The following is a 12,833-nucleotide window of genomic DNA, read 5'->3' as shown; positions in this document are numbered from 1 at the left end:
ATCCGCCCGTCTCAGCCTCCCAAAGTGCTGGGATTACAGGCTTGAGCCACCGCGCCCGGTGGTTCAAAATTTTTTTAAAAAAAGAAAGAAGATAAACAGTGAAAAATTTCCCTCCCTCATTTTCTACCAGAAATCCAGTTCTCTTTCCTGCGTTAATGTTTTATGATTTAATCCTTCCAGAGATACTAGAAAAGTAAACAATACATATATGTGTGAACAGATATTGTTGTCCTTTTTTCTCCCAGATAAGATGGCATAAGAGACCTATTCTTTAATGTCTTGCTTTTTTTTAACCTAGAGATTATTCCATATCTGTTCATAAATATTATTACTATTATTATTATTTGAGACAGAGTTTTGCTCTTGTTGCCCAGGCTGGAGTGCAATGGCACAATCTCGGCTCACTACAGACTCCGCCTCCTGGGTTTAGGTGATTCTCCTGCCTCAGCCTCCCCAGTAGCTGAGATTACAGGCATGCACCACCACGCCTGGCTAATTTTGTATTTTTAGTAGAGATGGGGTTCTCCAAGTTGGTCAGGTTGGTCTTGAACTCCCGACCTCAGGTGATCTGCCCTCCTCGGCCTCCCAAAGTGCTGGGACTACAGGTGTGAGCCACCGTGCCTGGCCGAATTATTTTTATTTTTAATAGATGTTTCCTTATGTAATTAAACATTTTCTAAAACTTGATTTTTTTTTTTTTTTGAGACGGAGTCTCGCTCTGTCGCCCAGGCTGGAGTGCAGTGACCGGATCTTGGCTCACTGCAAGCTCCACCTCCCAGGTTTACGCCATTCTCCTGCCTCAGCCTCCCCAGTAGCTGGGACTACAGGTGCCCGCCACCTCGCCTGGCTAGTTTTTTTGTATTTTTTTAGTAGAGACGGGGTTTCACCGGGTTAGCCGGGATGGTCTCGATCTCCTGACCACGTGATCCGCCCGTCTCGGCCTCCCAAAGTGCTGGGATTACAGGCTTGAGCCACCGCGCCCGGCCGATTTTTTTAAGGTTGTATAGAATTCCATCATACTGATGTACTTTATTTACATAGACCTATATTGATGGACATTTGCTTCCAATTTTTTACTAAATAACATTGATTTTAAATAACTGCATATTCTTTTTTTTTTTCCTTTTTTTGTGGTGGTGGTGTTGAGATGGAGTTTTGCTCTTGTAGCCCAGGCTGGAGTGCAATGGCATGATCTCGGCTCACTACAACCTCCACCTCCCAGGTTCAAGTGATTCTCCTGCCTCAGCCTCCTGAGTAGCTGGGAGTACAAGTGCATGCCACTATGTCCAGCTAATTTTTGTATTTTTAGTAGAGGTGGGGTTTCGCCGTGTTGGCCAGGCTGGTCTCGAACTCCAGACCTCAGGTGATTCTTCTGCTTTGGCCTCCCAAAGTGCTGGGATTACAGGTGTGAGCCACGATGCCTGGCTGACTATTGTTATTCAGTGGTCTTGTGCATCTATAAATATTTCTTTAAAATCAGCATCCAGAAGTGAAACTACTGTGTCAAAAGACATAAACTTATTACCAAATTGTCCTCCAGAAATGTACCAGTTTCTACCGTCAAATTTTCTACATCATGAAAATGTAGTTTCTACATCAAATTTTCTGCATCATGTTTTCTACATCATGAAATTATGGTTTCTTTTTAATTTGTCTTTTATATCTATATAGGTGATTCTAAAATTTCTTTTTATCTTTTGCTTCATGTCTGTTCATGTTCTTTGCCACTTTTTTTGGTTAGGATAGTCTTCCTTTTTATTGATTTGTAGGTACCCTTTATTTATTATTAAGGTTTTGTCCATCAATAAATATCAAATGAAGCCTGAGTTCTAGTCATGCCTATGACCAAGACTTGTGTGATTTTGCTCCATGATCCAACCCTCAGTGTTACAAGCTGCAAATATTGTGATCCCTGAGGCCAGTTTCTTACTATGACATATCTGTATCCTTTAACCTTTCAGGCGCCAGGAACTCCGAGAGCTTCGGCTGCTCCAGAAAGAAGAGCATCGGAACCAGACCCAGCTGAGTAACAAGCACGAGCTGCAGCTGGAGCAAATGCACAAACGTTTTGAACAGGAAATCAACGTGAGTGCAAGAAAAGATGGGACCCTGGAGGGCTTCTTGCCTCTGTGTGTTCTCTCAGTGGAAGCTACATAGTGGGAATGATTGGGTAGTGGAGAGTAATTCACAATTACCCAATTCCTGGAGGCTTCCTGATCTTGTTAGGCGGTGACTTGTTAACACAGAATCCCGTGAAGGTCACAGTGATCCCGAGTCCCACGGGAGGATCTCCAGAGGGGAAATAACCTTTACTGAGCACCGTGCAACAACACATGGTCTGGTCTCCCGTTTGCAGATGAGGAAATGGAGACTCAGGCTAAGTAACTTGCCCCAGGTCACACAGCAAGGGGGTGGTGGAGCTGGGATTCAAGCCTAGGTCTGATCACAGGCTCTGAGTTCTCCCCATCCCACTCCCCATGTCCCTCCCAGGTACAAAGTGACTTTGCTGAATTTCTCGGAATTTCTGCTCCTTTCAGGCCAAGAAGAAGTTCTTTGACGTGGAATTAGAGAACCTGGAGCGTCAGCAGAAGCAGCAAGTGGAGAAGATGGAGCAAGACCATGCCGTACGCCGCCGGGAAGAGGCCAAGCGGATCCGCCTGGAGCAGGATCGGGACTACGCCAGGTTCCAAGAGCAGCTCAAACTGATGAAGAAAGAGGTGAGTGTGTGCTGGGCGGGGGCAGGGGCAGCTCGGAATATTAGTGCCTTCTTGGTTGCAAGTGATTGTGGCCCCAACTCAACCTCACCTTGGCAACAAAGGGGTATGGCTGAAGAGCTCGGGAGCAGGTGAGCCTGGATCTGTGTGCCCAAGCTGTGCCACGAGGAGTCACTTCTCCATCCTGTGAACTCTGCTTTCCTCTGTGTTGCTGTGGCTTAGGGCAGGCCCTCACCGTGTGGCCTCAGGCAGCTTCCTTTACATCCTCCTAGCTTAGCAACCCCTGCTGAGAAAGAGCTGGGAATAAGGAAGGCCTGGTGGCCCAGGAGAATTTGAGATGCTGTTCCCAGAAGGGCCAGTGGGTGCTGGGTGGGTGGGCACATACAGCGTGCCCTCTACGCTCCACCCTCTCTACCTCCTCCTTCTCCCCGTGTTGGAAGGGGAAGGGGAGGGTGGAAGGAGGAGTCTGGTCCTGAGGCACATCTCTTGGGCTGCTCTGGAGAGAGGCATCTGGGTGTCAAAGAACAGCCTATGCCTCCCTTTGTGGAGGACGGAGACAAGCAGGAACACCAGGGCAGGCTGTCCCCTGTCTCCCAGCTGGCAGCAGTGGATGAGCAGCCTCTGAGGGTGGTCCTCAGGACCTCAGAGCCCAGATTCCATGGTGGACATGACATTTGGGGCATCCCAGAGGCCTTGGGCAGCTGCCTCTGGGAGCCAGGGCTCCTGGCCAGCTGAGCAGTTGAGGCAGTCACCTTAAGCACAGATGTACCTCGGAGATACCACAGGTTTGGTTCCATACCCCTGCAATAAAGTGAATAAAAAATAAAGCCAGTCAGTATTCAGTAAACCATGCTGTACACAGATGTGCTGTCACCTGGGCTTTGTGGCTCCATTTTTAGAGCACAGGCAGAGTAGATTTAGCCTGATTTTTTTTTTTTTTTTTGGAGACGGAGTCTTGCTCTGTCACCGAGGCTGGAGTGCAGTGGTGCAGTCTCGGCTCACTGCAACCTCTGCCTCCTGGGTTCAAGCAGTTGGTCTGCCTCATCCTCCCAAGTAGCTGGGACTACAGGCGTGCACCACCACGCTTGGCTAATTTTTGTATTTTTAGTAGAGATGGGGTTTCACCATATTGGCCAGGCTGGTCTCAAACTTCTGACCTCATGATCTGCCCGCCTTGGCCTCTCAAAGTGGTGGGATTTCAGGCATGAGCCACCGCGCCCAGCTTAGCATGATTCTTAAGGGCCCCTAGGATTTTCAAAATGGTAAATGAGCATTGGCTTCAACTTCAAGTCATCATCAGCATTAACCCCTAACAAGAGAATCAGCCTTGTTGAAGCTTTGAAGCCAGGCATTGACTTCTCCTCTGTAGCTTTGAGAGTCCTAGATGGCATCTTCTACCAAGAGAAAGCTGTTTCATCTATACTGAAAATCTGTTGTTTAGTGCAGCCACTTTCATCAATGATCTTAGCTAAGTCTTCAGGATAACTCACTGCAGCTTCTCCATCAGCACTTGCTGCTTTACCTTGCACTTTCATGTTACGGAGTTGGCATCTTTTCTTGAACATCATGAACCAGCCTCTGCTAGCTTCCAGCCTTTCTTCTTCAGCTTCCTCACCTCTCTCAGCCTTCACAGAATTGAAGAGTTAGGGCCTTGCCCTGGATTGGGCTTTGGCATAAGGGAGTGTTGTAGCTGGTTTATCTTCTACCCAGATCACTCAAACTTTATCTCAGCATAGGCCGTTTTGCTTTCTCATCATTCATGTTCATTGGAGTAGCACTTTTATCTTTCGAGAACTTTTCCTTTGTATTCACAGCTTGGCTGACCGTCTGGTGTAGGAGGCCTAGCTTTTGACCCAGTAAATTTTCTCCATGCCTTTCTCACTAAGCTTCATCATTTCTAGCTTTTGATTTAAAGTGAGAGACATGGCAACTCCTGCTTTCACGTGAACACTTGGAGGCCATAGTAGGGATATTAATTGGCCTCATTTCAATATCGTTGTGTCTCGGAGAATAGGGAGGCCTGAGGATAGGGGAAGAGACAGCAGAAAGGCCAGTCTGTGGAGCAGTCAGGTCACATTCAACATCGATTGATTAAGTTTGCTGTCTTATATGGGCTCCTGGCACCCTATAACAATTACAGTAGTGACATCAGACGTCACTCATCACAGGTCGTCATAATAGAGATAATAATAATGAAAAAATGTGAAATATTGCGAGAATTACCAAAACGTGGACAGGAAGTGAGAACATGCTTTTGGAAAAATGACGCTGATAGACTTGCTCGACACAGAGTTGCCACAAACCTTCAATTTGTAAAAATCACAGTATCTGCAAAGTGTAATAAAGTGAAGCATGAAAAAATGAGGTATACCTGCACAACATTTCAGAGGACCCAAAAACTCAGTCAACAAGATAAAATAAATTTTAATGCAGCCGGGCGCTGTGGCTCACACATGTAATCCCAGCACTTTGGGAGGCCCAGCCGGGCGGATCACTCGAGGTCAGGAGTTCAAAACCAGTCTGGCCAACATGGTGAAACCGCATCTTTACTAAAAATACAAAAAAATTAGTCGGGCGTGGTGGCGGGTGCCTTAATCCCAGCTACTCGGGAGGCTGAGCAGGAGAATTGCTCGAACCCAGGAGGCAGAGGTTACAGTGAGGCGAGATCACGCCATTGCAATCCAGCCTGGGCAACAAGAGCAAAACTCCATCTCAAATATATATATATAAATATTATAAATACTATATATAAATATATAAATAGTATTATTTGATACATAGTCTAGCGTATATAAATATGATAAATATGTATTTATAAACTAGTACGTAATAAAATATATAATACTATATTAGTAAACTATATATATAAAATACTATAAACTCGTACTATTTATTATTCAAATATAGTATATAAATACTATATTATAAAAAATATATATTTATAATATAGTATATAAAGTATATAAATATATATTTATAAAAGTAAGTATATATAAAATATATAAATATATATTCTATAAATATATATTTATAATATTTATAAATATATAAAATATACTATAGTAAATTATATATATAAATATATATATAAATATATATTGTATAGAAATATTATATATAAAGTTATAAATATATATTTTATAAAGGTGATATATATAAATTATAAACTATATATTTATAAATACTATATAGTAAATATATTAAATATATATTTATAAATGATATAAGAAAGTATCCTAGTATTTATAAATCTATACTATATAAATATAGTAAATATATATATAATATATAAAATATCTATCATTTATTAAATATATAAATATATATAAATAAAACAGCTACCAACATGCTAGGGAAGCATATAGACTGGCTGACTAGAGATCTAGAGAGACCTGCTTTAAACGGGTCTGGGAAAGCCTCTCAGTGTTTGACACGTAAACTGAGTACAGAAGGATGCTGGCAGGCCTAAGAACCTTCCAGGAGGGTGGGATAGCACCTGCAAAGGCCCTGAGGTATGGGAAAGAGCTTGGAGTGTTCAAAGAGCTGGAAAACCATCCATGTAGCAGGAGCTTAGGAAGCAAAGGGGAGATTGGCACAAGATGGAATCAGACAGGTAGGCAGAGACCAGCTCACGTAGGGCAGTGGGCCACAGGCAGGAGTGTGCTATTTTAATAATCCTGTTAACATCCAGTCCTTACATAGATGTTTTAGCATTAAATGAGAAGTACATTCAGGGTTAGATGCAGTATCTGCTCGGAATAAGAGCTGGGTAGATGCCCATTCCCTCCTTGGCTCTGCGCCCTGTCACACGTGCACATCTTGTGTGTGTATGTGTGTATGTGTGTGTGTGTGTGTATAAGGACTTGTACGAGTGGAAGAGAGAGGAGGCGACTGAGGAAGTTGCCTAGTTTAGGAGGGGGTGGGGGACGCCGCAGATCTCCTCACCCTTTCCCAGAACATGCCCTTAACAAAGTTGGACTTCTCACCAGCAGGGTTCCAGGAAGGCTCTCAAGCCTGCCGCTGAACGCTGAGGCAGAGTGTGGGATTTGGCACCTGGGGTTCTAATCACATTCAGTTTTTTAAAATATCTTTTTCTTTGGGTGTTTTTCTTCAAGAAGTTTTCATGGAAAGAAAAAGCTTAACTTCTTTGCTCTTTTGGCTTTTTTTTTTGTTTTGTTTTTTTAAATGATGAGGCTGGAGTGCAGTGGTGCAATCACAGGTCACTGCAGCCTTGAACTCCTGGGCTCAAGTGATCCTCCTGCCTAGGCCTCCTGAGTATTTGGGACCCTGCTAATGTTTTAAAAAAATTTTTTTGTAGGAATGGGGGTCTCACCTATTTGCCCAGGCTGGTCTTGAATTCCTGGCCTCAAGTGATCCTCCTGCCTAGGCCTCCTGAGTATTTGGGACCCTGCTAATGTTTTAAAAAAAATTTTTTGTAGGAATGGGGGTCTCACCTATTTGCCCAGGCTGGTCTTGAATTCCTGGCCTCAAGTGATCCTCCTGCCTTGGCCTCCCAAAGTGTTGGGATTACAGGCGTGAGCCATTGCACCCAGACTCTTTTGGCTTTTTGAGGAGGACAGGGCTCACACCATTTAGTAAGACAGTGTCCCAGTTACTGGTCTTTTTGTGTAGACAAACTTGCTTGCTTTGATTCTGCAGCTCACTTATGTAACAGATAGCAATGGCAGGAGGCCAGTGAGAGGGTTTGCCCCATGGCAACCCCAGATATCCCAGATAGCACTGTCTTGCCATTGCCTTCTCCACACTCCTAAGAACTCCTTCTCTATTCCAAAGGTCATGTGAGGGCTGCAAGATGCTGGGTGAGGAAGTAGGAATTCCAAGTAGGAATGGGAGGTCTGGCTCATTGCCCTTGACATAGTAGTTAGGATGCAGCAGCAGGGGTGAAGGACAAAATTAGAAGGGATGAGACCCCCCCGCCCCAGGTGAGCAGCCTCTGAACTACCTACAGATGCATCAGCAATTCCAGTGCTGCAACAGACTAATTCACACATGGATGCTGGAGAGGGAGACCATACACAGATGCAACAGGCACTTTCCTTTAACCAGCCCAGAGCAAGGAAGAGTGTACCTGTCCATTTCCCTACGATCTATTCAGTGTCATAATTTAAATTCAGGCATGGAAAACACACACCAAAAAAATAAAATAAAATTTGAGAAGCCTCCTGGGACCCTCTTCAGAATTACAGCAATTGGTGTGGAATATTTATCATGCTAATCACTTTTCAATAAGGAGATATGTATATAGGAACAATAATTATTAGCAAGGTAGTCGAACCTATTTATTCTTCGTGTCAATTTCTTTTTTTTTTTTTGAGACGGAGTCTCGCTCTGTCACCCAGGCTGGAGTGCAGTGGTGCTATCTTGGCTCACTGCAAGCTCCGCCTCCTGGGTTCACACCATTCTCCTGCCCCAGCGTCCCGAGTAGCTGGGACTACAGGCACCCGCCACCATGCCTGGCTAATTTTTTATGTTTTTAGTAGAGATGGAGTTTCACCATGTTAACCAGGATGGTCTCAATCTCCTGACCTCGTGATCCGCCCACCTTGGCCTCCCAAAGTGCTGGGATTACAGGTGTGAGCCACCGCGCCCGGCCATTCATGTCAATTTCAAGTAATTTACTACATCTTCCTGTATATATGCATATATGCATATACAATTAATGTGGATACATTCTTACAACTCTGTAAGAAGGGACTTGATGGTCTGCTACTCAGTTCCTATAAACCCAGTAATCTTTAGCATCCATGAGAAACTGGCTTGACAGTTGTAACTCCTTAGATCACTGAAATCTGAAAACAAACCTAACCAGTCTTGAAGGAAATCTTTCCAGAACTCTGTTTCCCTGCCTTCCCAGGCAAAGTTCATTAAACAGAATTTAGCTATTAAATAGTTTGGATCTCCATAACACCACAGAATTGTAACCCTCAAAGGATCCCTAAAGAAATTTTAGTTGAAAGCCAGATTGTTTTTCCTGATGAGAAAATAAGGAACTCTAACAAGTTCAATAACTTTTCTGAAGACATGTAGCTGGACTAGAATGCAGGTTTTCTGACATCCAGCAGAATGCAGTTCCCCGCCCCTGCCTCTCAGCAGATCTCAGCGGGAGAGCAGTGCTGGTATGTGAATGTCCTCGGGGGATACTGATCGATGGAAGTCCTGTGCCCCTTTGTCAAGTGGCCCCATGTGGCTCTACTTTTACTGTTCCTTTGCCTTCGCCCTCCATGGTCAATGGTGTGACGTTTCTTAGTGTTTTCAGTGCCTTTGGCAGAAATCCTTTGCTAAACTGCTGCTTCTAATCTTCCGTCCTGGAAAATCAAGAAATCATGCTTGAAACAGCACAATTTTAAGCTCATGAGGCCTTTAAATTGTATGATGCCTGAGATGGTGCTGTCGAAAGGCGTTTTGGCAGACACCGCAGCCAGATGCTGAACTAGGGTTATATAGCATCTCCAAGGCGACCCTTTGATGTGGAAGCAGAAGTGGCACAAATAAGATTTTAGATATTTTGCTGGGACTTCTAAGACAGTGATTCTCAACCAGGGACTGCTTTGTTCCATAGGGGCCAATTGGTAATATCTGGAAACATTTTGGTTGTCACCACTGGGGAAGCAAAGGAGAGGTGCTACTGGCATTGAGCAGGTAGAAGCCAGGGATGCTGCTAACTTCCTAAAATTCACAGGACAACCCCCACAACAAATGCACAGGGCAGCCCTCACAATAAAGAATTCTCCACCCACAAGGTCAGTAGTGCTGAAGTTGCAAAACCCTGATCTAAGACCATTAAGGCCAAAGAACATAGGAGAAGGATTCAGATTACAAATCTAAGACCATGAAAAAAAAAATCCAAGAGTTGAAAGAAGAGACAATGAAGAATAGCTGCTGGGATTTTGGGGTCAGATGCTAAGTGCATGTTTGACTTTATGAGAGACTGCCAGACTGTTCCAAAAAGGGCTGGATCATTTTACATCACAATGAAGTGCAAGAGTTCCAGTTGCTCCATGTCCTCACCATGTCCTCACCAGCACTTGCAACTGTCAGGTTTTTTTCATTGTGGTTTTTAATTCACATTTCACTAACAACTAATGATTTGAGTATCTTTTTGTGTGCTCACTTACTACCCATAAGTATTTATTTTATTTTATTTTATTTATTTATTTATTTATTTATTTATCTATCTATTTTGAGATGCAGTTTTGCTCTTGTCACCCAGGCTGGAGTGCACTGGCACGATCTTGGCTCACTGCAGGCAAACTCCACCTCCCAGATTCACGCCATTCTCCTGCGTCAGCCTCCCGAGTAGCTGGGACTACAGGCACCCGCCACCACGCCTGGATGATTTTTTGTATTTTTAGTAGAGACAGGGTTTCACCGTGTTAGCCAGGATGGTCTTGATCTCCTGACCTCAAGTGATCTACCTGCCTCGGCCTCCCAAAGTGCTGGGATTACAGGCATGAGCCACCGCACCCGACGCTTTTTATTTTTTTATTGCTTTATTGTGCTAGCCAGGACCTCCAGCAGGATGTTGAGTAGGAATAGTAGAGAGGACATCTTTGCCTTGTTCCCCATTTTAAGGGGAAGGCATTCAATATTTCATCATTAAGTATGATGTTAGCAATAGGACTTTTTTTTTTTTTTTTTTTTTTTTTTTTTTTTGAGACGGAAGTCTCGCTCTGTCGCCCGGGCTGGAGTCGCAGTGGCTGGATCTCAGCTCACTGCAAGGACTTCCGCCTCCCGGTTTACCCGCCATTCTCCTGCCTCAGCCTCCCGAGCAATAGGCTTTTTATAGCTGCCCTCATCGGATAAAAAGTCTCTTTCTACACGATGCAGAAGCTGAGGTTAAAAAGAAAGAAAAGAGGCCGGGCGTGGTGGCTCACGCCTGTAATCCCAACACTTTGGGAGGCCAAGGTGGGTGGATCACAGGGTCAGGAGATCGAGACCATCCTGGCTAACACGGTAAAACCCCGTCTCTACTAAAAATACAAAAAATTAGCTGGGTGTTGTGGCGGGCGCCTGTAGTCCCAGCTACTCGGGAGGCTGAGGCAGGAGAATGGCGTGAACCTGGGAGGCGGAGCTTGCAGTGAGCTGAGATTACGCCACTGCACTCCAGCCTGGGTGACAGAGCGAGACTCCGTATCAAAAAAGAAAAGAAAAAAGTTTTTTAAAGTCTCCTATTCCTAGTATGCTAATCGATTTTATTATGAATAGGTGTTGAATTTTGTCAAATGGGTTTCATACATCAATTGATATAATCATACGGTTTTTCTTCTGTTAGTCTGTTAATATAAATTATGTTGCTTGATTTTAAAATACTGCATCAGCTTTGCCTTTTTGGGGTAAGAACCACTTGGTTATTGTATATTTTCCTTTTTCTATATTACTGGACTCAATTTGCTGACATTTTGGTGAGGATTTTGGGCTCTATGGTCATAAGGGATGTTGATCTGGTTTTGTTGACAGCTGTTGTGATACCTCGGTTCCTGTCTTCTTGGCTTTAAGGAATTTAAACATGAGACACACAGCAAAGGAGCTGCAGCATAGAGTCGTTTATTGCAAAAGAAAAATAGTATTTTGAAAGTTAGGTATAGAATAGACAGTATACCCTGAGAGAGAGAATTCAGAGTGGGCTGCTTATAAGGATGAGACAGCAAAGACTGGCACGAGGGAGACTCTTTTAATGGGAGTCTTACATGATGAGTCATAAGTAGGTGGGAAGAGGTGTTGCCAGGAAGCATGTTCTGTGTGGTCCTCTGGGTGCGCATGTGTAGTAGCTGTACATGCTTGTTCGTATGTCACTGTCTCATTAGCATCTTAAACCTCTACCTGGGGTGTGTTTTTTACTATTAATAATGAACAAAGAGTCAGTCTGAGGACAGGTAAAATCAAAATGTACATGCTCTCTACAGAGAAAATTCCCTACTAAAGATAGCTGTGCTTGAATGAGCTCAATTACAATGAGAATGCTGAGGCTTATGGTGTTGACCGTATGGTCCCCATAGTTGCTGTGTCCAGAGAACCTGGTCATTTTTTTTGACTACCTATCCTGCCTCAGTTTTAGTTATCTATTTCTTCTTTTTAATTTTTTTTATTTTTTAACTTTTCCTTGTTACATGGCCTTCCAATACCTATTTCTTTTCTCATTTTTTTTTTTTTTTGAGAGAGTCTCACTCTGTCGCCCAGGCTGGAGTGCAGTGGTAAAATCTCAGCTCACTGCAACCTCTGCCTCCCAGGTTCAAGCGATTCTCCTGCCTCACCCTCCTGAGTAGCTGGGATTACAGGTGCGTGCCACCATGCCTGGCTAATTTTTTTTGTATTTTTAGTAGACACGGGCTCTCACCATGTTAGCCAGGCTGGTCTTAAACTCCTGACCTCGGGTGATCCACCCGCCTCAGCTTCCCAAAGTGCTGGGATACAGGCATGAGCCACCGCACCTGGCCTGTTTCTTCTTAAGTAAGCTTTAGTAGTTTCTGTCTTTCAAGGAATTTGTAGATTTCATTTTAATGCTCAAATTTATTGGCATTAAATATTTCCTGACTATCCTTTGAATGCCTGTAGCATCTGTAGTGATGTTCTTTCTTTCATCCCGCATACTGGTATTTTGTGTTGCCATCTTCTCCTCCCCGTCCTCCTTTTCCTCTCCTCCTCCTTCCCTGTCAGTCTGACTAATTGTTTATTAATTTTTTTGACCTTCTCAACGAACCAGCTTTTGGTTTCATTGATTTTTCTTTTCAGTGTTATTGATTTCTGCTGTTATATTAGGCTTGGGTTTAAATTGCTCTTCTTTTTATGGTTTCTTAATGTAGACGCTCATTTAGAACATTGATTTGAGACTATTCTTTAAGCACTTAATGCCATAAATTTCACTTAATGCTATAAATGGAGCACTGTTTTAGCTTCATTCCACAAATCTTTATATGTTGTATTTTCATTTTATTCAATACCAATTACTTTTAATTTCCTTTGCAACTTCCTCTTTGACCCAGGTTATTTAAAAGCTTGTTGTTTAATTTTAAAATGTTTTGGGGCTCTCATATCTTTCTCTTGTTTTTTAGTTTGATTTCATTATGATCAAATCAAATAATATATACATATTTTATATAT

General features: G+C 43.3%; 1 protein-coding gene across 1 annotated transcript in view; it reads left to right on the top strand.

Annotated features, from left to right (window-relative positions):
- STK10 (serine/threonine kinase 10) overlaps positions 1-12,833 on the top strand; it is a 120,601-nt gene that overhangs the window by 79,194 nt on the left and 28,574 nt on the right. Inside the window, exons 10-11 of the mRNA XM_017859284.1 lie at positions 1,962-2,085; positions 2,538-2,717. Coding sequence (XP_017714773.1) covers positions 1,962-2,085; positions 2,538-2,717 — 304 coding nt within the window. The remainder of the gene's footprint in view (positions 1-1,961; positions 2,086-2,537; positions 2,718-12,833) is intronic.

Source organism: Rhinopithecus bieti, unplaced genomic scaffold (genome assembly GCF_001698545.2).
Source record: "Rhinopithecus bieti isolate Rb0 unplaced genomic scaffold, ASM169854v2 scaffold_49762, whole genome shotgun sequence".
Classification (NCBI taxonomy): Eukaryota; Metazoa; Chordata; class Mammalia; order Primates; family Cercopithecidae; genus Rhinopithecus; species Rhinopithecus bieti.
Note: the sequence above shows the minus strand (reverse complement) of the source record. Positions and strands in the feature narration are given on the sequence as shown.